The 26,229-nt window shown below is 37.5% G+C and overlaps 4 protein-coding genes across 7 annotated transcripts; 2 read left to right on the plus strand and 2 right to left on the minus strand.

The window, feature by feature from the left end:
* Positions 1 to 661: 661 nt before the first annotated feature.
* ccdc167 (coiled-coil domain containing 167) lies at positions 662 to 4,192 on the minus strand. Its single transcript, XM_053508839.1, has 4 exons — positions 4,037 to 4,192; positions 1,383 to 1,477; positions 1,246 to 1,298; positions 662 to 1,151 (listed from the first exon to the last, which is right to left on the minus strand). Exons 1-4 carry the CDS (start codon positions 4,085 to 4,087, stop codon positions 1,048 to 1,050), a joined length of 303 nt encoding a protein of 100 aa, XP_053364814.1. The 5' UTR covers positions 4,088 to 4,192; the 3' UTR covers positions 662 to 1,047.
* A 1,236-nt stretch (positions 4,193 to 5,428) lies between these two features.
* Positions 5,429 to 9,995, plus strand: atp6v1e1b (ATPase H+ transporting V1 subunit E1b). Its single transcript, XM_053508204.1, has 9 exons — positions 5,429 to 5,633; positions 6,990 to 7,055; positions 7,190 to 7,299; positions 7,439 to 7,505; positions 7,589 to 7,678; positions 8,471 to 8,539; positions 8,641 to 8,735; positions 8,838 to 8,925; positions 9,509 to 9,995. Exons 1-9 carry the CDS (start codon positions 5,601 to 5,603, stop codon positions 9,569 to 9,571), a joined length of 681 nt encoding a protein of 226 aa, XP_053364179.1. The 5' UTR covers positions 5,429 to 5,600; the 3' UTR covers positions 9,572 to 9,995.
* Positions 9,996 to 13,055: 3,060 nt separating this feature from the next.
* On the plus strand, positions 13,056 to 20,802 carry ada2b (adenosine deaminase 2b). Of its 4 annotated transcripts, XM_053508924.1 has the most exons (11): positions 13,056 to 13,191; positions 14,417 to 14,732; positions 15,193 to 15,412; positions 16,435 to 16,645; positions 17,294 to 17,421; positions 18,467 to 18,557; positions 18,679 to 18,787; positions 19,038 to 19,195; positions 19,330 to 19,532; positions 19,626 to 19,726; positions 20,088 to 20,802. In XM_053508924.1, exons 1-10 carry the CDS (start codon positions 13,102 to 13,104, stop codon positions 19,714 to 19,716), a joined length of 1,617 nt encoding a protein of 538 aa, XP_053364899.1. In that variant the 5' UTR covers positions 13,056 to 13,101; the 3' UTR covers positions 19,717 to 19,726; positions 20,088 to 20,802. The 4 variants fall into 4 exon arrangements, with proteins under 4 accessions (XP_053364899.1, XP_053364898.1, XP_053364901.1 ...); XM_053508923.1 differs by having other exon boundaries at positions 19,626 to 20,802; XM_053508926.1 differs by lacking the exon at positions 13,056 to 13,191 and adding an exon at positions 14,078 to 14,182 and having other exon boundaries at positions 19,626 to 20,802.
* Positions 20,760 to 25,699, minus strand: rad51ap1 (RAD51 associated protein 1). Its single transcript, XM_053508927.1, has 10 exons — positions 25,389 to 25,699; positions 25,222 to 25,265; positions 24,400 to 24,526; positions 24,200 to 24,306; positions 24,037 to 24,105; positions 23,872 to 23,952; positions 23,543 to 23,671; positions 22,705 to 22,875; positions 21,071 to 21,226; positions 20,760 to 20,897 (listed from the first exon to the last, which is right to left on the minus strand). Exons 1-10 carry the CDS (start codon positions 25,403 to 25,405, stop codon positions 20,770 to 20,772), a joined length of 1,029 nt encoding a protein of 342 aa, XP_053364902.1. The 5' UTR covers positions 25,406 to 25,699; the 3' UTR covers positions 20,760 to 20,769.
* Between the last annotated feature and the right edge of the window lie 530 nt (positions 25,700 to 26,229).

Below are 26,229 nucleotides of genomic sequence, written 5' to 3' on the forward strand. Positions count from 1 at the left end.
TGATCCTGGGTGAGGTGGCTCAGAGCCCACTGCAGTCCTTCCTGTGAACATTCAGAGCAAAATGATGGATAACTCGGCATCGGCTTGGGAAGAGACATATCTGTACATATAATCATTCACCAACACCACTTGCACATCACAAGAACTTGGCTGGAAATGATTGCCACATCCTCCTGTACAGTCCTGACCAAGCCATTTCCACATGTTTCAGCCATGAAAGGAGTGCCTGGTAGGCCAGCGTTTCAGACATGAACCAGGCAGTCTAATTATGGATTTGGACTCCTGAGAAAACTAAGCTGCACTAGTGAAACACTGGGATAAGTGCATTACAGTAGTGAGGTTTTACTCTCATAAGTGTGTGTTGTTATTCTGCAAAAACAAAAGTCCCGGTTTGACTTGAACACATTGTATTGCTGAATGATTAAAGTATGCTTTGTTGTTCTTTAATAAATTTAAGATTGCAATGGTTGCCAAATCACTGTAGTGTAAGAGGTTTTGAAAAATGGGATATAATTCATTACCTCAAAGTGAGTAAGTAACGGATGTATAAAATAAATAAATAAATAAATAAATAAATCAGTGTCTTAAATATGTACAGTCACCCCCCCCCCCCCCCAATGTACCTTTGGCAAGTATGAGACAAGCACTTATGACATTTGCATGGAGCTTTAAACTATATACAGAGTTTACTCTTATAAAACATAGCATGTGAGTGCAAAAGTTTACACACCCCTAACAAAAATGGTCCCCAAAAACATGTATATTAAATAAAATGATTTCAGTTCTCCTGCTTCTTACTTTAGCATTTTTATCAATCTACATGTTTTTTTTCCTTTCACTCAATATTTATATCTTTTTATCTGAATTATAGTAAAATATAGGAAATGTTTTTTCCCCCTGATCACCCAGAGGTCCATGCTTAAACTCAACTCTATGACATTTTATAAGTAGTTATGTAACAATGAGTTCGTGTGAAAGAGCGTGATCTCCAGGATTAACCCTGCAGCACACAGGAGATGGGTGATGAGTCAAGGCAGCGGTGTGGCCTCAATAAAGAAACGCATAATAGAAGAGAGCGCTGATGGCCAGCAGTGCTACAGAGAGCATCATATTCTTCCTGTTCTCTCCTCGTAAATCTGCAAGATCCTTCTCTGAAACAGATGCGACGTACGCCTATAAATACATGTATCTTTCACATGGTTCTTATTTTGTTGTAAATAAGATGTACTGATTTTTTGGCATTACCATACTTCTGGATCCGCTCGCTCATGATCGCCATTTCATCCTCGAGAGCCTGTCTGTGGAAACACCGAGAAGCCTTATGGTATAACGGTCATGACATTTCCCAATGCTTTCTCTGTAGTTAAAGTGTGCATTCTTACTTGTCCTCATCTGAAAGTTCCTCGCGTCTGTGTTTAAATTCTGCCCTTTCCAGATTATCCTGCCATTTCAGTTTCTGCTCCTCGACACGGTCAATCTACGATAGTAGAAAATGGTAAATTTGTAAATAAATTTAAAAAATACATACATACAGTGCTGTAAAATAGTGTTTGCCCCTTACTGATTTCCTTTTTTTGCACATTTTAATGTTTTAGATCATCAAACTAATCTAAATATTAGTCAAAGATAACAGAAGTAAACACAGTATGCAGTTTAAATAAAGGTTTTTATTATCATAAAACTGGTGATAAGAGAAAACAAAATCCAAAATTACATAGCCCTGTGTGAATAAGTGTTTGCTCCCCCTGTTTCAACCATAACTCTGGTTTATCACACCCGAGTTTAATTTCTCTAGCCACACCCAGGTCTGATTACTGCCATACCTGTTCGCAATCAAGAAATCACTTAAATAAGACCTGCCTGACAAAGTGCAGTAGACCAAAAGATCCTCGAAAGCTAGACTCCATGACGAGATCCAAAGAAATTCAAAAACAAAACAAAAAAAAATAGATTATCAGTCTGAGAAAGGGTATAAAACCATTTCTAAAGCTTTGGGACTGTATCGTTTGATACAGTGAGAGCCATCGTCTATAAATGGCAAAAACATGGAACAGTGGAGAACCTTCCCAGGAGTGACCAGCCAACCAAAATTACCCCAAGAGCTCAGCGACAACTTATCCAAGAGGTCACAAAGACCCACAACAACATCCGCAGAAATGCGGGCCTCAGTTAAGGTTGCATGGCAGAGTAAGACGAGAAACACCGCTGAGCAAAAAGAACATAAAGGCTCATCTCAGTTTTGCTAGAAAACACCTCAATGATCCACAAGACTTTTGGGGAAATACTCTGTGGACTGACGAGACAAAAGTTTACATTCTTGGAAGGTGTGTCCCATTTTGTGTGATGTAAAAGTAACACCACATTTCAGAAAAAGAATCATACCAACAGTAAAATATGGTGGTGGTGGTAGTGTGATGGTCTGGAGCTGTTTTGCTGCATCAAGACCTGGAAGCCTTGCCGTGATAAATGGAACCATGAAGTCTGCTGTGTACCAAAATATCCTAAAGAAGAATGTCCGGCCATCTGTTTGTGATCTCCAGCTGAAGCGAATTTGGGTTCTGCAGCAGGACAATGATCCAAAGCACACCAGCAAAACTAAATGAAGACTTTGGAGTGGCCTAGTCAAAGTCCTGACCTGAATCCAATTGAGATGCCGTGGCATAACCTTAAAAAGGCGGTTCCTGCTCGAAAACCCTCCAATGTGGCTGAATTACAACAATTTTGCAAAGATAAAAGGGCCAAAATTCCTCAACAACGCTCTGTAACAGACTCTTTGCAATTTATCGAAGTTATAGTTGCTGCTAAGGGTGCCCCAATCAGTCATTTAATTTTAGGGGGCAAACACTTATTCACTTATGTAGTTTTGGATTTTGTTTTAAAAACCTTAATTTACAAACTGCATGATGTGTTTACTTCTGTTATCTTTGATTAATATTTAAATATTAACAAACGCAAAAAAATACGCAATCAGTAAGGGGCAAACACTTTTTCACACACTACTGTAAATACCAAATACTTTTTTGAGAAGAAATATAATAGTTCCAAGCTACACCATTTGTTACAGCTCTCCAAAATTCTTCAATATCAAATCCATCATTTTTACCCCCTGTTTTTTGGCTAGTATACATTAGATGCTGATCCTGGGTGTCGGATCTTTCATGAAAAACATACCATAATGTTCCAGAAAAGTGTATTCTGACATAATTCATCCTAATATCAGCATTGTATCATAATATTGTTTTTTCTCTCTTTTTTTTTTTTTTAAAGGCTGCTGGTAATTATTTTCCAGCTTTCTTATATGGGACTAAATTGATGAATAAAGGTTTGAAATTTCTAACTTTCTTATTTCTATAACTAACTTTCTAAACTATTTTAAACTTTTCATTATAATTACTTGTATACAACGCAGCACAAGCTATGATCATTTAAGAACTGTATGTATCTATCTTATCTACATCTATCTTTCTCTCCAAGATTAAGATTTAATTACTTGTCACATCGGCCTTACAGCACAGTGAATTATCATTTATTTTTTTTCACATATCCGAGCACGGGGTCAGAGCGCAGGGTCAGCCACGACACAGTGCCTCTGGAGCTGAGATTATGTACCTTGCTCAAGGGCCAAACAGTGTCAGCTTGGTAGTGCTGGGGCTTGAATCCCTCCTGATCAGTAACCCAGAGCATTAAAGCACCAAATGTTGAACATTGCATTGTTTGTACTTGCTTGAATAGTAATGTTATACCGCTTGTAGCCAGTAGATGGCAGTGAAACACGTGTATGTGTTATACCACTCGCAGCCAGCAAAAACACAGAAGCATAAAACTAAAATGAACCAAACTAAAATATTTAAACTAAATGTACAGATTTTTGTTTAAGAAACAGAAACCTACAGCATGATGACTAAACATTATAAGCATAATTGCTGTCACGACACATTTATACATACATTTGCACGTTATAGTGATCAGTATAAAGCCAACATGGCGGATCTGCAGGTCAGATAAATAAACAGGAAACATGAAATATTGAACTAACCTCAGTCGCAACACTGATCTTTTCCTTTTTATTATTCTTTGGTTTTGTCATTCTGATAGCCGTTGCTATAACAACAATAATATAATAACTAAAATATGATCGGGTTAGAGATGACGTGTAGGAGACTTCTTCTACTCTCCCTCCTGAGAGAGTTCAGTGGAAGCAGCAGACCAGCACTGCCACCTGCAGGCAGCTCCGACCCAGTGGTTCTCCTCAGAGCTTAGAGACAGTCTACCTCATGATTCTGTTTTTCCATGTGATGTGTGGTCTTGGACTCGGCTGATGGATGCTCTGGTGACAGTTATTTTCTGATGACTTATTAACTCTCCTGTAATCTTAAACTTCCAGCCACCTAACACACAGCATGACTGCAGATCAATCCCTACTACCATTATCACACAAATGTGGATGAGTTCCCTGTTGAGTCTGGTTCCTCTCAAGGTTTCTTCCATCTTCCATCATCGTTATCTCAGGGAGTGTTTCTTTGTCACTGTCGCCCTCGGCTTGTTTATCAGGGACAAATATAATCATTTTGATTAATAGATATATCTCACACATTTGATACTCATTTCCCTAATTTACTTTTGATTCTGTAAAGCTGCTTTGTGACAATGAATATTGTTAAAAGCACTATTTAGAATAGTAAAGAATTGAATTAAAGCATCCTCCATATAGTCCTGATCTCGATTTATCAGACATTATTATTAATATTATTATATTAACAATAATAATAATATGGGAACTGGTGGCTTAGTGGTAGGTGTTTCGCCTGCCATGCGGAAGGCTTGGGTTCGATTCCCAGCCAGTGCACAAACCCCCCAGCCCCTGGATGCACTGGCATGGAAGGGTTGAGTCAGGAAGGGCATCTGGTGTTAAACCTGTGCCAAGTTGTTGTGTGGACTAAATATTCTGCTTGGAGCAGCCAAAAGACCAACAACATTATCAATAATGAGCAGACATCTATTCTTGTAGCCCATTACCTTACATATATTGATAGTCTATGACCCAAAAGTACATGGGTCAACACACCCCTATATTGTCCAGACCCCATGTTTAGGCTCCATGATACAATGAAGTGAACTCAAGTGTTGTGGTAAGACCTCTGACCTCAACCTAACTGAACAAACTTTTGGGATGACTGCACCCAACACCAATATCACCACCGGGCCTCTTTAAATACTCTTGTGACGGAATGTTCACAAATACCCACAGACACAACAATTAAACATTATTGTATGTTGCAGAAAAGCCAACAATATTATTTCATATATATATATATATATATATATATAAACCGTTAACATTGTGACTAATGAAATCAGTCAGTGTCATGTGACTGAATTAGTCACGTGCGCGTTCTCCTGATTGGCTTTCGGGAAAGAGGAAGTGAGCGTGTATCACGTGACGCCCGCGCTTGTTGCCCTGGAATCAGCTGATCCTTTCAGGGACGTTTCATTGCCAGAACACCGAGACGGGTCTCGAGCTTAAAACCTTCTCGCGTTCTGCGTTTTTAAGACGGTGAAATCCCCGCACAGACAGACAGACAGACAGACAGACAGCAGTCATGGCGCTGAGCGACGCGGACGTCCAGAAGCAGGTAAAGATGCGGGTTACAGCGGGAGGTGTGACGTCACTAAAGCCCGCATCTTACCGCACTGAGCAATATGGCGTTCACCCTCATTCAGCTTTATAGCGATGTTACTTCGCGTTTAGTGCACGGTGTGAGCAGATATAACCTTCAGAACCGGTGTGGGGGAGGACGCCGCCATTGTGTGTGTGTGTGTGTGTGTGCGTGTGTTTGCTTCGTGGTATTTCTGTCAGCTTGCATTGAGTCAACAGAGACTATGGACACTGTGTGGCTAGAAGAATAAAGTCATTTTAATATTTTCAGTAAAAAAAAAAAAAAACAAGAATGTATAAATGAATTTATCATAATCAGCTAATTATAATTAATGATGTAACATAAACTTTTTCAGAGGTTAATCACTGTTATCTTGTGTTGCTCTGTTATCCCCCTAGGGTCAGGGGTTCAAATTTTTATTTCCAGTCCATATATTGAGTGTGTGTGTATGTGTGTGTGTGTGTGTGTGATGTTTGCATGTTCTCGGTGGGTTTCCTCCTGGTACTCCGGTTTCCTCCCACGGTTCGAAGACATGTGCTGTAGGCTGATTAGTAGACAGAGAAAAAAACAATTCAGCTATAAATCGCGATTCTTTTGTGTGATGATGTAGGTATTGACTTCAAAATGCATTTTTTAAAAACTATAATAGCGATAAAGCGATCGATCAGCCAGTGACCAGAATTGGCTTTTTTTTCAGTTGGCCGTAACCGATGGTCAGCCTCAGATATATAAATTTATTTAAAAAAATATTTAAAAATGCATTATTATGGCGCTTCATTATCAAACATTTTGTGTGGTGATGACCTCCAATCATCTGCCTTTTTCTCCAAAACCACTTACATACACTGGTGATTCCCACCAGGGGGGTTGATTCAGTGATGTATCACCTTTCTTTTATGTTGCAATTCATGTATCGTCACGCTGACTCCAAAATTGATTTTAAAATATTTGAGGTGGTAATATGTTGCAGTTCCTCTACAAACCTACAGATGGTACACTTTAATCTATTTACATTACGCCATAGTGTTCGTTGTGGTAGAATATAATTATTTGCTTAATTTGTTTAGAAATCTAACAAAATATCCCCCAAAAAGACTAATAATGTTGAAATGGGATATTTATAAAATCGTCATACTTGCAGAATCAAAGTACAAATTAAATTAGCATCTAGGTATCATGATATGATATGGACTGGGCCCTGGTGATTCTCATCCCTAATAATTACTGATCACTCATTCTACTCATTACTATCATTTACAGTATCCCACCAGCCAGTTGGATGATTAATAACATTATTTCATATCTTAATTGTCTTTTTCTCATTGTCTGTAGATTAAGCACATGATGGCTTTCATTGAGCAGGAAGCCAATGAAAAAGCAGAGGAAATTGATGCCAAGGTAAACATCTACCTGTGATGGGATCTTTATGTGATTTCTTTAATGGCCTGTTTTTTTTTTTTTTTTTTTTTGTCTTTTTTGTCAAAACTTTTAAACAGGTTTAGCAGTAATTAACGATGAGTCTTCCTTCACAGGCGGAAGAAGAGTTTAACATTGAGAAGGGTCGCCTAGTGCAGACTCAGAGGCTAAAGATCATGGAATACTATGAAAAAAAGGAAAAACAAATTGAACAGCAGAAGAAAATGTGAGTCATGTACCACAGGAAGATGTGTCTGGTTAACTCCAGGATTAGACTGGAAATATCTCATAGAGTCATTCCTGATGCTCTGCTTTGGGTGTGTGTGTGAGTGTGTCATTGTCATTATTCTGCTCTTGTTCCACAGTCAGATGTCGAACCTGATGAATCAGGCCAGGTTGAAGGTGCTGAAGGCTCGGGATGACATGATCTCGGTTAGTAACACTTTCTAACGGTGGATTCTGACCTGATGCTGGTTTGTATGTGTCTTTGTAACGGTGTCGTCGTGTTTGTATAGGACATGCTAAACGACGCACGTCGCCGACTTGCTAATGTAGCCAGAGATCCGACCCGGTACTCGGTGCTGATGGACGGACTGGTGCTTCAGGTAATATTCATGGCTTGACAATCCAAATCTTGTTTATGTAATATATATTTTTTATTAATATATACTTTTTTATTATTTAACATGATTCAGTTTAACTATTTACATGTAATTATTTACACTAATCAGCCATAACATTATGACCACTGAGTGTGAATAATAACACCGATTATTTCATTACACTGGCGCCTGATGTATTAGGCACTAAGTGAATATTCTGTCCCTGAAGTCGACGTGTTGGAAGCAGAAAAAAATTATTTGAGCCGAATTGTGATTGCTAGATGAATGGCTTGAACCAACTCCAAAACTGTTCCTGGTCTGCAGTAGTCAGGACGTACTAAAAGTGGTCCAAGGAAGGAACTGGTGACGAGGCCATGGGTGGCCAAGGCTCCCGGATGCACAGCCACAGCTGGCCTGTGTAGTGTGATCCATAGAATTATAAATCATTTTTTCTTGGCTAGGTGTGTTTGTGAACTGCTTAACTGATGGGAAACGATTAGGCCTCTGCTGCCTTTTTTTCCCTCCCAGTGTAAATGCTCCAATGACTTGGTGCAAGATATCACATCACACATCCTGATATCTACTGGAGTCCATGGCTCAACAGGTCAGGGCAGTTTTGGCAGCCAAAGGGGGACATACTCTACATTGAGCAGGCGGTTGTAATGTTGTACCCGATTGGTGTATTTCTCCTGTAGCCATGGAATTTTTGTTTTCGTCATTCAAAGTACTGTAACTTTTTTGCCCTTTTGTACCTGGTTAATCTTTGTAAGAACATTACAACTTTGTATCGTTCAGGGATTTTATCAGCTACTCGAACCCAAAGTGACGATCCGATGCCGTAAGCAGGACTTGCCCTTGGTGCAGGTCAGTTGTTGTAAATCCATGTCACCAGTACATAGGTTTAATTGTGATCAACTTTTGCTTTAATAGACTAAATCATCATGTCTCTGTGTGTTTAATGTCAGGCTGCTGTGCAGAAAAACATCCCCATCTACAAAGCAGCTGTAAAGAACAACCTTGAAGTGCGGATTGACCAAGACAACTTCCTTCCAGCTGATACGTACGTATCTGCTATTCAGAGAAAATCATATTTTGCTTTTTTCAATTGGAAGCCAGAACAGTGTGTGTAACTGTCCGTGTTGTCATCTTTCTGTCTTTCTAGCTCGGGTGGAATTGAGATTTATAACTCGGACGGTAAGATTAAGGTGTCTAACACTCTGGAGAGCAGGCTGGAGCTTCTGGCACAGCAGGTAGAGTATGAAGGATGGAACGGCATGATGTTTAAAGTGCCAGCTGTGTAATGATGAAGGCTTACATAATGAATGGTTGAAGGGATTTTAGTCCAGCTAGTAGTTCATCCCGTTTAAGCCACAAATTCGCGCTAATAAGGTGTTCTTTTGGCAGACAGTTTATCCAGAGTAATATCCAAATGATGAAGAGCAATATTCATTCAACAGTACTAGTGCTTAGTATTTTTACATGTGCTCATTAAGAGCAATACAAATACTGTAATACACTGCCAGTTGCGCACACCAACACTTCATTCAGTCAATAGTGGGTCTTGGTATAAGGCAAATACAACCTCAGACAAACATCATCATCATGTAACTTTTTTTAAGTGTGCTATTATCTATTTAACAAAAATGAAAAAAAAAAAAACAACTTAAGATCATGGGAATAGTTAAACACTGCTGATTAGAAGATCATAAGGAAAGGGGGAAGATTTTCTTTAAAGATGACTGAAAAATGTAGGTGTAAAACATGTTCGTGCTTTGATCTGAATGTTTTCTGATTCTCACATTAATAAACTTTTTCATTGACTTTCCTGCTTAGATGATGCCTGAAATCCGAGTTGCCCTGTTTGGTGCTAATCAGAACCGCAAATTCATGGATTAATCACTCATCATCTCCATGAGCATTCAGGACCATAAAGGGGGGGGGGGGGGGGGTTCCCACTTAGATTAAAAACAGAGTGACGTCATGTGACTAAGTAATATTTAACTTATGAATTGTATGTATATGTTTGGTGTATTTTGTGATTCATTGTGAACTCTACACTTCCTATGTTTACAAGTAAGTCTGAACACTTGCACTCGAGACTCGAATTCAAGTCTTACTGATAAGTGGACGTTCGCCAATTTCAGTTTGCTTTATAGTAGACATTACGACATTACAGTGTTTGCTTTTGTAGGATGTTTACCTTTTTCCCCTGTTGTCCCTTGTTGTGCAGATCATGTGCTGTATAAAAAAAACTTTGTTCAAATACTGAGATTACATGAATGTTCAAGTAATATAAGGAAATAAAGAAGTATTTAATGTCCTTCTGTGTGTTATTGACTCTAAATGTGTTGATCTGTTGAGTTTTTTGCTTTTCAGTTGTGTGAATTAAAATTGATGTTAAACTAAAAAGCGTGCAACTGTGGAGGTTATGGCAGACGCATTAAGGATCTTATAACTCATTATGTTCCTCTGTTGTCAACATACTAGGGAGAAATAATTCAGCCTAGGAGTGCCTTTTTCAGCTAAGCAAATGTGCTATGAGACAACAGGGAAGTGAAGTGTCTTGAAACGGGGGAACTTTAGTGTTCGCATGCTTATAGTTAACCAGTGCTGTTGCTTTTTATATATATTCAATTTATTCGATTCAATATTTTCATATTGCATTTTATAGTTTTGTATTGCTTGTACCTTTTTGGCAGGGGAGGATCTGTATTTGCTATAACACTTGGTTTTTGTCTCTGCATTCGTGTTGTGTAACAGTACTGAAATGAACAAGATCTATTTAGGTTGAGAATCAGAAGTATTGAAAAACACTCAAGTTCTGACTGTTTCTCTCATTCTGACCTTATGCTCATAATCTTAGCACGGCAACCTTTCCCTTTGTAGGTCTGAATTGTACAATGTGTTTAATGCATGCCTAGGTCAGAGGTAGGAGGTAAGTGAGAACTTTATTACTGTACTAAGTACATATTTCTTATATCTGTATGTTTTATGAGTAGTTTTATTGAAGGATAATATTTACTTTGCTCAAATTACAGGAAAATTTTCCTTTTATTTTTGTGCATGTCTTTGTGTTACCTAGCCATACTGGTGTGTTTTGCGCTCTGCTGACTGGTATGCATAATTTTGTGACAAGATACGCATAATACTGTGGCGTAACAGGGTTTACGAAACCTGAAGCGAAAAAAAGCAATGGTGAAAATTGATACAGTACTCATACTCAAGCACACAATTAAATTGAGGACTTCTACTTTTACTTGACTACTAATTGCCCAAGAGATTCTCTTTTTTCCTCAAGTACAAGATTTGTGTACTTTGCCCACTGCACAGTTTTATCAATTATAACATGCAATAAAAACCCAATCTTATATTTCTCTAATATGCATTATATAAATCCTAATCTTTATCCTTAATTTTAAAGATCTTGATCTTATTTTTTTCATACATGCATAGATTCATTTGCATGGGTTGTCAAATGCTTGGTACTTGGTAGTTTTACAATAAAAGAGCTTCGTGGCAACCCCTTTATGTGTAGTAGTATGTTTCCTGTTTACTTAAAAAATGTTAATCGCACCATCATTGAGGCTATCATGTGACCATCAGAGGAGAGGCGTATATTTCTCATGTTGAAGTGTTTTAAATACATTTTTGGGCCTCTCTGTCTATATACAGTATATAGAAACGAAACAGAGAAGTATAGAAATGAAACTGGCTCTCATGAAGACCATTACAGGAAAACAAGACCAAAATAAACATCTGCTGCATTTAGAGTGACCAGCTTAAAAAAAAAAATCACCAATTACCCAACAGCACCTCAGATTAGCTTAGCTTTAGCTTTTTTCTAGTAGCAGACGCGTCTCAATATCAGTTGTTCAAAGGAGGTTATTGCATAATTTGATTGCCTCCAGCATTGCTTTACAGGGTGGAAAGAAACAAAAATCAAGAAAGACCATGGAATTAGAAGGCGTGTCCAAACTTTTGACTGGTCATGCCAAAAACATATTTTTGAGTAGAAACTCTGTCCGCAGGTTGTGTACAAAAATACAGTGAGTTATTTGATGTTCGGAGTTCTTCATGATTCCTCCTATCTTGATTAGAACTCTAGTTTCAGTCCATGGTTTAATATACTGTAGTATGAAGACAGAGCAATGGAAAAGCTATCTTTAACATTCAAATGAGCTGTTTTTTGTGCATGTCCTGTATGCACTGCAATGCTTATAGGACTGAAAGCCCCTACTGTTATTGGTGATAATTGTTTAATTGTTTTGACATCATGCAGTGTAAAAAAATAAAAATAAAAAATAAAAAATAGTAGTAAGGGTGTGTGTTCCTACATGTGGGAACACACACCCTTACTACTATTACTATTATTATTATTACTAATTTTTTTTTATTATTTTTCTACTGTACTCTTCTGTTTCTCAAGAAATAAACACACAAAAATGAAAACACGTATAAAAATTGAGCAGTGACCATGGAGTCACTAAGGGACCGTCTAAAAAGTGCACGACCTAGACAGAACTCCTTGCATCATATCAAACATACAAACATATTGCAGTGTCAGGCTACAGTATGGATTATTAGTTTACTTGTTTAATTTTAAATATACATTTCCAAATAAGTGATTACACACAGAAACGTAATGTGCCAATAAAACACAGATAATTTGTTAAATAATAGGCAGGGTGTTTTTTTTTTAACAAGTGATTTGAACTGTAAAGTTTATCGTATGTATAAAGACGAGTCTAAGTTTAAAGTATATTAAGAGTTTCAAAGTATGATATAATTAAATAATCAAAATTCAATATCTTCTATGCTATAGAGGTTACACATGTAAGACCAATTGTGCATTAATCCAATCTATTATTTCTACTAACTACAACTATTTCATTTTTAATACTTAGTGTAAATTTATTGATTTATTTATTTAGCGAAAGAATATATAATTAAATTTCAACATTATTCTTTGTTTTTGTGGGTTACACAAGTATTATAAGCCAGTCTATGATTGCTACAACCATTTGATTTTTAAAATTCATATTGTTTAATTTTTTATTTACCCCCCCCCCCCCCCCAAAAAAAAAAAAATATTAAACTTTAATTTTTAGACTTTAATAAATAGCTTTTTGTTTTGTTTGCATTGGAGCACACCATGGTTAATACTGTAGGTGGGATGAAGCAAAAGATAATGATCAAAGTCCCATGTCCTGTTGTGGTAAGAGAGAATATAATAACATTATGGGTGGGGTAGATCTGATGATTTCCAAATATATGCTGCTATTTTTTCTCACACAACTTGGCACAGGTTTTCCTCGACATGCCCTTCCTGACAAAACCCTCCCATTTTATCAGGGCTTGGGATCGGTACTGCAGGCTGGGGTTTTGGGATTGGGTGGGAACTGAACCTAGGGTCCAAGACAATTTTCATGGTAAAGTGGAACATGGTGGAACCAGTCACCAGATCTCCAACCAGAAGCAGAGCAGCGGGAAGAGTCAGACAGATCCGGAGGGTAGAGGTAGGTCTGGATCACTGGTGGCTCAAAAGTGCCATGTGCAGCTCGACAGAGTGAGAGAGAGAGAGAGAGTAATATAATTTCAATTTCAATCTATAGATACTTAGTATACAGTAATGCTACACATTATGTGAGACGAAAGACCCTGACAGATTTATTGCTTTATTCTAACATTATATCAAAGAAAAAACTGCAAAGATCCTGTGTACAAAATCTTAACCTAGACTTATAAAGATTTTCACTTTAGCTGATTCTCTTTGTGATCTCTGTCTCTCTAAACCTGACTTGGGCCCGTCTCATTGTCATCAGAATACTGTATTACCTAAGGAAAGATGTGTAGCCAGGTTAAAATTCAGTTAGCAACAATAAATAAATACAGTCGATTCCTCACTTGGAGATCAAAAAATGTCGTTTTGCTGTCAAACTCTTCAACTGATATTATTGAAAATGTAAAACAAAATAAACATGTCTGATCTTTTATCACTTGTTTTTTACCAGTGCCAAAACTTTAAAGGATCAGTACCATGATTCACGCCTTAGTATCACTTGGACCTGGATCAACTGAATTGTAAAACCTTCACCATTTAGCGATCACTTCCCACATCATGGTATATTATACATGCCTGCATGTCGAAACTGTAAAAGCGAATATTAGTGAAGCACAACTGACTAGCCAGATGATTACACAGTTCATTTTATTTAATTAAGTAAAGGGCGTTCCATGTGCTACTGTGTGTTATTAACTCTAAACATGCTGTTCAGTCCCTTCCTTTCTGCTGCGTAAATCAAAATGGAGCATGTTAACCGGAAAAATGTGCAACTGTTGAAGTTCTTGCAGAGGGATTAAGGGTCTTATGACTCGCAACGTTCTTCTACTTACAATGCAATTAGTGAGCCTTATTCAGCTGACCAAATGTACATTGGGGAAGTGAAACAGGGAGGTAGTGGATGAGTAGTGAACAAAGGTTTAGTGGAAGAGCTTGACGTTTCAAGGGTAAGTCTGGTTGAATATTTTTTTTTTACTTTTATTATTGTTAGCAGAAGAGAGGGCAGATATACAGTACAGGATGTGACTATAAGGATGTTTTGTGTGTCTCTTCAGATAATTCAAATAATAAGTTTAAACTGGAAGACCTAACCTAATTAAGGCTTTATCGCCTTGAGGATGGGAATTAGAAGCATCCGATTACCCATCAGGTCTGAGTCTCGTATTCGTTCTTCCTTACAGACCATGAAGCGATTTTCTTACATATCATGTGATCCTACAACTCTGTTTACATTGCTGATCTTGACCACTGTGAAAGAGAGCAGATGTATACCAGATCCTCATCTGAGAGAGCTTTTGCTCCAAGAGGAAGCCTATAGGCAGATCGGTGGCAGCGAGGAGCTTAATACAGCAGAGCGACGACTTGACTCCCTCTTGCTAAAATTGAAAGAACAGGAGATGAAGGATCCGCATTTCCCTCCAGCTATGCACTTCTTTAAAGCAAAACCCTACATCCAGAAGAGCCCCGTGTTTAAAATACTACAAAAAATGCCCAAAGGTATTTAAGGGTTCTTTTTCCATAATCAGGTATTAAATAATAATAATATTCTAAGACATTATTCTAAGACATTATAATGTAAAAATTTTCCTGTGGCCTGAGAACAGCCCCCTCACTGCGCGTCCTTATGCCTTATGTGGTAACACCCTCTATATCCAGTTGAATATATATCGAAATTGCTCTTGTCCTCTAGAACCCTTTTGTTTAATCAGGAGAATGCAAATGTATTTCCTCCAGCTTGAAACTTATCTCGGACACACTTCTTCTTTTAAACAACCTAACATAAACTTTTCCAGTGACTTCTGAAACGTTCACATTTTGGTTTTATTTTTACTCTCTATAATAATTTACAATAATTACTGGGCTTTTAAACATTAGGAATTAAGACTGAGGGTTCCAGAGGACTGAACAGAGACACCAAGACCTGATTAGTCTTGATCACACCATTTCTTTCTTCAAGGTGCTATCCTACACATTCACAGCTCTGCTTTAGTAAGCGCGGATTGGCTCGTGATGAATGCAACATATCGCCCTCACTGCTACACATGTTTCACATGGACGGGACGTGTGCAGTTCAAATTCTCAGCACGCCAGCCATTGCCGAGTTTGGGTTGCTCTCGATGGACCCTGTTGAAGGACCTGAGAGCCACCATTAGTGATGTACCCGCTTTTGACAAAAGGTGATCTACTGTAGCACATTATTATTATTATAAATTACTAAAGTCAGTGTTGAATGGGTGCAGTGTTTTTTATTCGGGTATGAATTACAAACCTAATCCTACTTCATATTTCTATAAAGCCTGATCTGAAATCTTGGATCTCCAATCCTCATATTATGGACTATTAAGGAATGTAAAGAATTAAATATTTGTAAATATTTCATATTTGGTTGTGAGGAGGGAGAGGGCTTTATCACTGTATATACACTGTATATTTGTATACTTTGTATATCACTGTATATTCTTTATTTTTGGTGTATAAAAATAAAATCACAGGAAAATACATTAACATGCTAGAAATAACATTGGTCTTCAGTTTTAACTTTAACAGTCTACAGGTTTGGTGCTGGGCGGCACCAAACCTGTAGACTGGATTCCCCTCGATTCCCGTCTCTGTGTGCATGGAGTTCGCATGTTCTCTCCGTGCATGGTGGGTTTCCTCCGGGTACTCCGGTTTTCTCCCACAATCCAAAGATATGCAGTTTAGGCTAATTGGCGTTCCCAAATTGCCTGTAGTGTGTGAATGGGTGTGTGAGTGTGTGTATGCGTGTGTGCCCTGCGATGGATTGGCGCCCTGTCCAGGGTGTACCCCGCCTCGTGCCCTAAGCCTCCTGGGATAGGCTCCAGGTCCCCGTGACCCTGAATACAGGATAAAGCGGTATAGAAGATGAGTGAGTGAGTGAGTGAGTGAGGTTTTGTGCCCAAATTGTACAACTTGGTATTAGGTGCTAGAGATTCCCTCTATCTTAGTTAGAGCCCCAGTCCCTGCTTAAGAGGAGCGTCTCCATGGCATGGTTCTGCCACCACCATGCTTCACTGTGAATTTATTCTTTGTCTAATAAGCTGTTTTGTTTTTGCACCAAACATATATTTTAGTGTTTTTCTTGAGAATGTGCTCCCATCCAGCCAGCCAACCCTGAAGCCCAGACATGTGAAGATTGTTGTCTAAGGTCAAGCTAATCCTTCACACATTTTATTTCCAGTTTAATGCGGAACCTCACACTGTTCACTGAGGACCCAGATGTGGCGTACCCAACTCAGGATGAAGTGTGGAATCAGTTCGAACAAATCTTTGGCTCAATCTCAGGGCTGTTCAGATATGCACCTGTTTTTAAAGATTACATTTACCAAGGTCTCCTGCAACTCTACAACGATAATATCTCATATATGGAGCTGAGGGCTGGCATGTCCCAGGTTGGTGAATGTTTGGAATGATTATTGATGAAGTCGTGTATTGATGTGTTGAATTCCAAGCTATGTTTGTAACTGATTAAATGGGACTGGCACTCATTTGGTAGGCTGCACGTGAAAGACGCCTAAAGCCTTTAATTCTTTTAATGTTTTGCTTGACCATTTTTGTACCATTCGGTTGCAGTGGTGCTGTCTTTAAATGGAACGCCTTTTCAGATTTTTTGTAGCATACCAAAAGAAAAGAAAATGTGGTTCTAATGCCCAACTACACAAAGGAATTAGCATTTTATATGACTTATTTTGTCTCTTCTTTGGTATCTTTGCTATAGTGATACTTTTACCATGAACCGACATCTTTACCATTTTTACCATTTGGAAAAGACCTATATCTGAAAGAAAAAAAAAAACATTGATTATTGCCCCAACAAAATATAAAAACATAAATAAATAAATAAATCCATTGCTTTTCTCTTAGTCTAAGTGAAGATGATAAAGGGAATGATTTAAAGGGTTGATAGAGTGATGTTAAAGGGTTAATAAGAACTAAATATACTATACAGGAAAATGTCTTATTTAAATAACTATTAATATTAATATTCATTACTCAATTACAGTGAGAAACCCTTATATAATATAATTTTTCTGCTTCAGATATATGAGCTTGATGGCACTATGTATGACAAAGCGTGGTTTATTGAAACCTGCAAAAATGTAACTGAGCAATTCAAGTTGGAGCATCCAGATTTCATTGGGATTCGAATAATTGTATCGGCCCAGAGGTAAGCTAGCTGACATGGAATTACATTGTATGATAAAAATAAAAATGTATCGTTATAGAAAACATCTTTTATAATTAAGCACCATCGCACAAGAGGGAGTGCTGTTGTGGTGGAGATCAGCACAGGCACTGATATTCAGTGTAACAGCACTACCTCTCATATGTTAATGCGTTTTAAAAAAATGTTCTAAAAACACCAATTATTAAAATCAGATATGACTGGCAGAGCTAGTAACCAACAGATAGTGTAATTAACAGGGTGAAAGTCGCTTTAAATTCTTACTGGTACTATATGTAGACAAAAGGTGAGGAGAATAAAACATGGAGGTGGTGGACAGTCCTGAGTAACTTACGAGATTTACTTTATATATTTCTGCTAATTTAGAATATTAACCAGCTTCTGGGTTTCCCGTGGTTGAATCCCAAATAGCGTAAAATGGTCAGCTAGTACACTATGTAGGGTGTAGAGCCCCTGATCAGAGGTTAGAAAGGGAATTAAGACTCAGCTTTGTGTTTGCTTTGTTACTTTCGTTAGCTGTAAACAAAAAGACATGGACAGTCCAAAATAATTTTTAGAACATCTGTAGCAATTATTAGGTAGATAAAGTGTCGTATAAGATGACATAACGTTATCAGGTGTGTTTTCTTGCTGAAAGAGCTCCAGTCAATGGTTTTAAATGTGGGTTTTGGCAGGCAGCTGCTCTCTCCTCATTACTGTGGACCGTACCGACCTATTTTCTCCCATGCAGCAACCGACAGTTAGTGTAATTAATGATGCCTCTGATGCCAAATGATACATATACAGTAGTTCAACGTTCCAGTGCTGTTACCATCAACTGCGTAATGAACAGATTAGTAGGTTGGACGTAATTATTGTATAATGGTACTTTTCACTCCAGTGCCACTTTGAAGCCTTGTAGAATCAGTCTGAGTTTGTTTTAAAGCAGTTTTGTGAGATTGTTGTGGGTTAATCATATATTAAGCTCTTTTATGATTATTATTTTTATTGATGTTGTCAAATGCATCTTTTCGGCTTCCTTGTACAGGTCACAGAATTTGTCAAAGATCAAAAACGCAGTAAAAGATACCATAGAGATGCAAAAACGATATCCGGAGATCATCGCTGGCTTTGATTTGGTGAAATCCCCTTACTTGACTTAATGCTAAAACTAGAGTAGAAATATAACTAAAATTGCTTTTGATTCAGTTGTGATCTAATTTAAACTTGGGCTTAATTTGGGATTATGTTTTGCTGTAGGTTGGACACGAGGATGCAGGGAATTCCATCTGGTACTTTCGAGATGCTTTATCATTCCCCACTGAGGTTAAAGCCAAACTTGCATACTTTTTCCATGCTGGAGAGACCGGTAAGTCCCATATTACCACAATACATATTAGCAAATAAAACTCACATTTAAATGTTTACCCATGAGAGCATATTAAAAATAATAATAGGAGTCTTGCATAATGCCATCAGGTAAATCTCATAAGAAGTCATCAGGACACTGATTTGTATAGAATTAAAATCATGGAATTATAAACTAATTGCTAATAGTTAAACTGTGAAGCGTATTCTAATATGAATGTATTAAATATGAACTATAATCCTGTTTATAGACTTATACGGCACAGATGTAGATAGGAACATACTGGATGCTCTGTTATTCAACACTACACGTATCGGGCATGGTTTTGCCCTGGCACACCATCCCCTGGCAAAAGAACTCTCCAGAAAGTTGGGAGTGCCAGTGGAAGTATGTCCTATATCCAACCAGGTATTGCACCTCAGCACTAATTGTCTACAACAAGAGGAGCAAATAAATTGCAGCCAAATTTTCCTACAGATACTTATTGTGTTTGTAGTGTTTTTGTTGGAGTTGTGGATTTGCTGCTATTATGTATATTGTAGGTGCTGAAGTTGGTGTCAGATTTGCGGAATCACCCCGCTGCAGGGTTAATGTCAGAGGGACATCCCATGGTGGTGAGCTCAGACGATCCGACCTTGTTTGACACTGCTGGACTCTCCTACGATTTCTATGAAGTCTTTGTTGGATTCGGAGGTCTGAGTGCCAATCTAGGCACGCTGAAAGAGTTGGCAAGGAATTCGATCAGGTGGAAGGTTTTGCATTTAGAGTTTAGAGTAAAGCTCTTTTACTTTGAAAACATACAATTCTGACTGTTTTTTTTTTGTTTGTTTGTGCACAGGTACAGTTCATTGCCCCCAGTGCTTAAGGATATAGCCATGGGCTTATGGCAACAAAAGTGGAACAAATTTGTGTCAGAGAATTCACCATAGTAACAGAAAGGTGAAGAAAACGTTCTAAGAGCAATTTCACATTGGAAACCCCCCTACAAATGTAGTGCAGCCACAGTTAATTTAAGTACTGTTACACAGATTATTTCGTCATTTGATGGATCTCTGTCCCGTAGGTTTAAAAAAAAAAAAAAAAAAAATATATATATATATATATATACTTCTGGACATTAGGCTAAGTTATGAAATTATATAAATGAGATAATGAAATTGGAATGAATTACATTTTTTTCAAAATATAATTAATAGAATTTTAATGTTTATTATAACTTTTTATAATGAAAAATACATTTACAATAAAAAAATTACAGTGCAGAAATGTTAACATCTACACTATACCCACATGTGGGCAGGGGAAGCTCTGTGGTTAAAACATTGGACTTCAGTTCGGAGGGTCCCAGATTCAAACCAAGCTGCCGCTGCTGGGCCCTTAAACAAGGCCCTTGATCAACAACTGCTCAGATGTATAATGAAATAAGAATGTAAGTCGCTATGGATAAGGACGTCTGCCAAATGCTATAAATGTACAGTATATGAGCACCTGAAACAAGTACCAAAAAGATTCAAAGCACATAATTGTCTAGGATGTCTTTGGATGACAGTGTACAGTACGAACAGGCACAATACTGTATGTCTTAATAAATCATCATAAAGCTTATCTTTGGGGAAAAAAACATGATAAAATGCATTACTTTTTCATTCAAGTTGTCAATTCATGGTGTTTGTTTAACCAGTCCTGATTCTGTGCAAAATCCAGATTTTAAATCTTTCAGTTTGGTGCAGTTAATTCACTTTGCTCTAATGACTTCTATTGGGGTTCACATCATTCACTTAAACATTGTTTTTAAGCCTACAAATGAGCAGTTTACAAGAGACCTCTATTGAAACAAGACAATGATTTAACTTACACCTTTAATTCAAAGACAAGTAAAACACAACAAAATATATATCAATTTGACATTTTCAATAAGAAAAAAAGACAGATATACAGAATATTCTTTCATATAATGATTTTTTTGATCCAAACAAAAGCTCCTAATGTGCTACGGTATTGGGATGCAGGGGTTTTACTCGAGCCAGACGGGACAGTCCTAATCGTAGACCAAGTCCAGGCGACTTAACGGGAGGACTCTGACATGAGCCGGGGCTCCTCCCTACCCGAGCTAAAGGGAAAAGAAATGATCTTACTGTCTCAAATGGAAAAATTTATGTTTATAGTGTGTGTGTTCTAATCCTTTGTTTTTAATGTAAACAGTCTGCATGCTTTGTAGAAACCCTCTGACGTTTGTATATGATTTTGAGCAATTTCTGCCAACACACTCTAACTAAGCCTTACCTGGAGGAGTCCACTTTGGCATTCTACCCCCGGAAGGACTGGTATGAAGGGCAGATTTATTCAAAGGTGGAGTGGTGGGAGTTCTGTTCAGTGTGGAGAGAGGCTTAGTAGCAGCTGGACTCCTGACTCCTGGGCTACTAAGCGCTGTGTTTTTTACTGCAGAAGAAAAGGATCAATTGTTGGTTATATCCTGCAATAATAATAATAATAATAATAATTTTAAAATAATCACTGACAATACACTCTATGGCCAAAAGTATGTGGACACACCCACATGTTGAATTATCTAAAGTAAAAAAAAACATCTGTAAATAATGTCTTTGTGTGCTGTTATATTGCTATCAGAAAAAAAAAACCCTGGACTTGGTTTTGTATGCAGACTTTGTATTGGACTTCATTTTCACATGCTGTAATGGTCATTACCAGTGGCTCGTTTAATCATGAGTATAAATAGTCCTTAAATTAGCCAGCAAGTTGTCTTGCATATGGTTTGTTCTCTTTGTTATGGTGTTTTGTATGGTTTTTCTCTTTGATATTACAGTTTCTGAGTCTAAGGTTTATGAATCTGGCTTGTGAAAGTTTAGTGGTTTTGCCTATACTACTAGTCCTGCTTTATTTTATTAATGTTTAAAGTCTTCACTTTTTACGATTATGCCTGGCCTGCAATCCTTCAAGCTTGATATTGACATTTATATATATATATATATATATATATATATATATATTTTTTTTTTTTTTGTAGCTGAATGATTACAAAAAATGCCCACCGCTACACTCCACAATGTAGTGGAAAGCCTTCTCAGGAGAACGGAGTTTATAATAACAGCAAAGGGGGTTAACTGTTCGTCCATATAGTGTAACTTCAGAATAAACAATTTATATCTGCAAAACACAGCACTGAGATAGACAAGGTCTTGTCGGTCACAGTATTAACATTTAATGACGTGCGCACCGGAATCTTGGGCAAAAATCCCATTTTTCGACCACAAGGTCACCCCAGAGTCAAAATAAATAAATAAATAAATAAATAAATAAAATCAGTTATTGTTCACATTAAAATCTGAATATGTGAAAAATGTGATCTTGCTGACTTTGGCTTGTGAGTATTTTAAATTAAAACAGACTGATTTGAGATGACAGGAAAACTACAGTAACTCGAACACGCTTTACAACTATGGTGAGCAGAAAAGCATCTTACAACATGCAACACATCACACCTTACGAGTGTAATGTGTTGACAATTGAGTTACAAGGACGAATTGCCAAATGAAATAAACGCCTGTCAGCCAAGAAAAGAAAGAATTGGATTTGTCCATTTTTATTATTTCTTTTTAAAGAGAAAGTGATTATGTGGATGGGGCTCATGGTCAAAGCAATCAACATTTTTTATATTGAAAATTTTTTTTTTTTTATGAGGTTCTACCAGATAGATCAACCTAGACCTAGATCACACCCCATGTGTAGTACAGGAGGTTGTGGGATTCAGAAGGACCTAATATAGTTATAGCACTCACAGCAGTGTTAATGCAAAAATACACCCAACTCCTTGTGCTACTTTTTGCCTCCTTTTTGTAAATAAATAAATTAATTGTGCACAATTAAAAATGAAAAAAAAAAAAAAAAGGTGTACAAACCTTTGGACTGTGGTTTGCTTTTAGCCGGTTTTGCTGGCTTCTTATCTTTCTTAACATCTTTGGAAGACGTCTTTTTCTCATTCTTGGTGGTTTTCTTTTTATCTCGTTTTGTCTTCACTGTGTATTCTTCATCCTCGCTCTCACCCGGGTCACTGAAGTCAGAGTCACTCTCTGAACAAATACAGGACAGAGCAGCATTAAAAAGGATGTATATTGCAAAAATCACGATCATGATTAGTCACGATTAGACATTTAGGTGAATCAGGGGAAATCACATGAAAAAAGGATCTGTTGGGGGAGGGGGGAGGGGGGGGATCAGGAAATGGGAGGAAAAAACATAATAATAGCGACCATGCGACTCTTCCGGGTTAGTCTTCCTGTGCCAAAATACAGAAAGAGCAAGAACATCGGTGCATTTAAGCCATTCTTGTGTTTTAGTACCACGTGAACGTCTTGTAGACTTGTAAACATTTGTGCATTTAACTTGTAATAAAGTTTATTGCAGCGTATCTTGACCGTGATTCAGAGCAGTATGGTTTCCTCATGACCTCAGGAGTCCCCAGTGGACAGCGCCAACAGTACTAACACAACAAAGGCTAAATTGCACTGACATGACTCTTTCTGTATTTTTTGCACTGGAAGACTAACCCGAACTAGTCCTGTGGTCTCTATTTTTTCCCCCTATATCCTGATTTTGTTCCTTTTTCAGATTTTTTTTTTTTTTGCGTCCCATGTGTTGATTATTATAATTTTTTTGCTTCAACTGATTTTTGTTTCCCACCCATGTCTCTCTGTAAAAACACCATGGTAAGAATGATAACTGAGGGAGTTGATGTACCGGGTGTATTCTGAGGTCTGTAGTCTTCGTCATCGTCGTTCTCTTTCGCGTCCTGGAACGCACACTTCTTTTGCTCAGCTGCCCTTTGGGGCTTTTTCTTCGTCTGCTCGATGGCTATCTGATCTAATCCTGAGCATACAAAGCAGCAAGCTTCATTTCAATTCAATGTTCAAGTTCTTTTTCAATTAACAGAATTACGGGATTGTTTAATATGACATCTTTCAGAATCTTATTTGTTTAGGATGTACAGCTTGAATTAGTGTCCATTTAGCGTCCTTTATAATTTCACAAAATATCTAAAAGTATATGAAGTGAAAGCTGTGTCTTACCTAAACATGTGATATCTACACTACAGTTCGACAGGACAGGGGGCAAGTCTTCAGGAGGATGAATTGAAAGGTTTTCATTGTCTTGAAAAAAAAAAAAACATTTTGAAAACAGTTAGTTGTGGCAAAAACCTCCAAAAACAAATCAAATATGGGATCCTGTATTACCAAGAGAGCTCCCATCTACACTGAAGTGCGTCAGCACTGGAGGTATGTCTTCACACGACTCTGACTTTTCTGGAAAATAGAAAACAGACAATATTTATCCACTAATAAATAAAATGAATAACATACTTCAGTCAATCAAAATATTCATCGATATGATACAGACCTTGACAATTGCTAAGTACTGCTTCAGGCTTTTCTGTAGAAGGAATCTGAGAAAGCATGAGAGCAGTTTCCAAATCTCTCTGATACACTTTATCATCCAGGGATACTCTAATAAACAAATGTACATGTAAGTTAGCTGTATTTTTCTGCACTAGAGAATATTTCCTACTTTTCACTTATGAGAAGCACTTGAAAAGGTACCGTTCTTTGCGTGATTTAGCAGTCGAATCAATGATTTCATCTTTCCTGGTTTTGTCTTGCGAACATTCCTTGACAGAAGCTCGAGCTTTTTTGTTCGGAGGGGCTTTCACTGTGGCGAAGTCTTCATCTGATTGCAGGTAAACATTTCGTTAAACAAACAGCAACTGAAATCCCCTGCTACACTAATGCACTTATCCCAGCGTTTTACTAGTGCTTGGACACCATCAAGGTAGAAAGTTTTCCCAGTACACCAGAGCCATGATCGTACTGCCTGTTTCTCGTATGAAACACTGGCCTCCCAGGGACTCAATTAATGGTCCAAACATCTGGAGATATAGCTACAGTATCTCAAAGTCTCAGCTTCAATGTGTTTTTACTGATACACTGTCTATATGGGTTGTTAGTCTCTCAGCTGCTCCCGTCAAGGGGTCGCCACAGCGGACAACCTGGCACAGGATTTATGCTGGATGCCCTTCCTGAATGCAACCCTCCCATTTTATCCGGGCTTAGAACCGAGTGGCTGGGATTTAAATAGGAACTAAACCTGGGCAGGCGAGAAACCTACCACTGAATCACCAATGCTATAGTACCCTCTATAGTGGTGTCTTTTTTTCAGGATCATCAATTTCAGGATTGTTAAATGTGGATAACTGCCTAATCTTTTATCATAGATGCTATATATAAACTTATATATTGATATAGACTTGAAAAGGACACAGACTATTCCAGCTAAATATCTTCAACTATAGTGTCCTTTTGTTTGACCCAAAACAGCTGAGACATCAACTGCTAAAAGTGCAAAAAAGAAATAAAAGTCCTTACCATCATTATCCATGAAGTCTGAATAGTTGATGGATTTCTTATTCCTAAAAACACAATTAATGCACATGAATCAGTTAATAAACACATATGGCCAAAAGTAAGTACACCCCCACCACTGCACTCATCAAACCACACGCACAAAGAGAAATTAAAATATTATAACAAACCTAGATGGCCGCTCCATTTCTAAAAAGCAGTACAGTCCAAGTGCTAAAGTAAATACACCCTAATTTGTGTTTGTTTTGTTTTTACAGGATGTTGTAACACAGCGCGCGCTAACGTTACTAACGTTACTAACCGCTCATACATAGAGACGGATTTTAATCTACACTGTCCTAAAAATATATTAATTATCTTAAAATAAATCTACCTCGGATTGTTAAAATATAATTATGGTTAAAATAACTACAGCAAATATAGATAGAAAAATAAACCAGGGAGTTGCACTTTTATCACCTAACCCGCCTAAAAACGAACTGCAGGCGGCTATCTGACGATTCAGATTACAGATTCGTTTTAATCCGGCGATCTCATCTTATAGTTCAGGAAACGTCTATCTGATGTGAAAGAAAATTCCTAATGTTGTAAAAATATATTTTAAATCTATAATATTTTATAGTGAGTTAAAAACAAAGAACTTTTGTGCTATATAGAGACGAATGTGCTGATGCGATTTTGCGAATAAAAACAATGGTGCAGAAACAGGGTGCTGCGTTATACAAGCCTTACACCTTCACTTGATGCCCAAAAGTATGTGGACACCCGACCCTCAGACTCTCATGTGCTTCATCACCAAACTGTTTCCACAAAGTTAAAAGCAAACAATGGAATTAAAAAAAAAAAAAAAAAAAAAAATATATATATATATATATATATAGTGTTCCACAAAGTTAAAAGAAAACAATGGAATTAAAAAAAAAAAAAAAATATATATATATATATATATATATATATATATATATATATATATACATCTTTGTACGCATGTGTAATTAATTTTGGAACATC

Source organism: Clarias gariepinus, chromosome 12 (assembly GCF_024256425.1).
Source record: "Clarias gariepinus isolate MV-2021 ecotype Netherlands chromosome 12, CGAR_prim_01v2, whole genome shotgun sequence".
In the NCBI taxonomy this organism is placed as follows: domain Eukaryota; kingdom Metazoa; phylum Chordata; class Actinopteri; order Siluriformes; family Clariidae; genus Clarias; species Clarias gariepinus.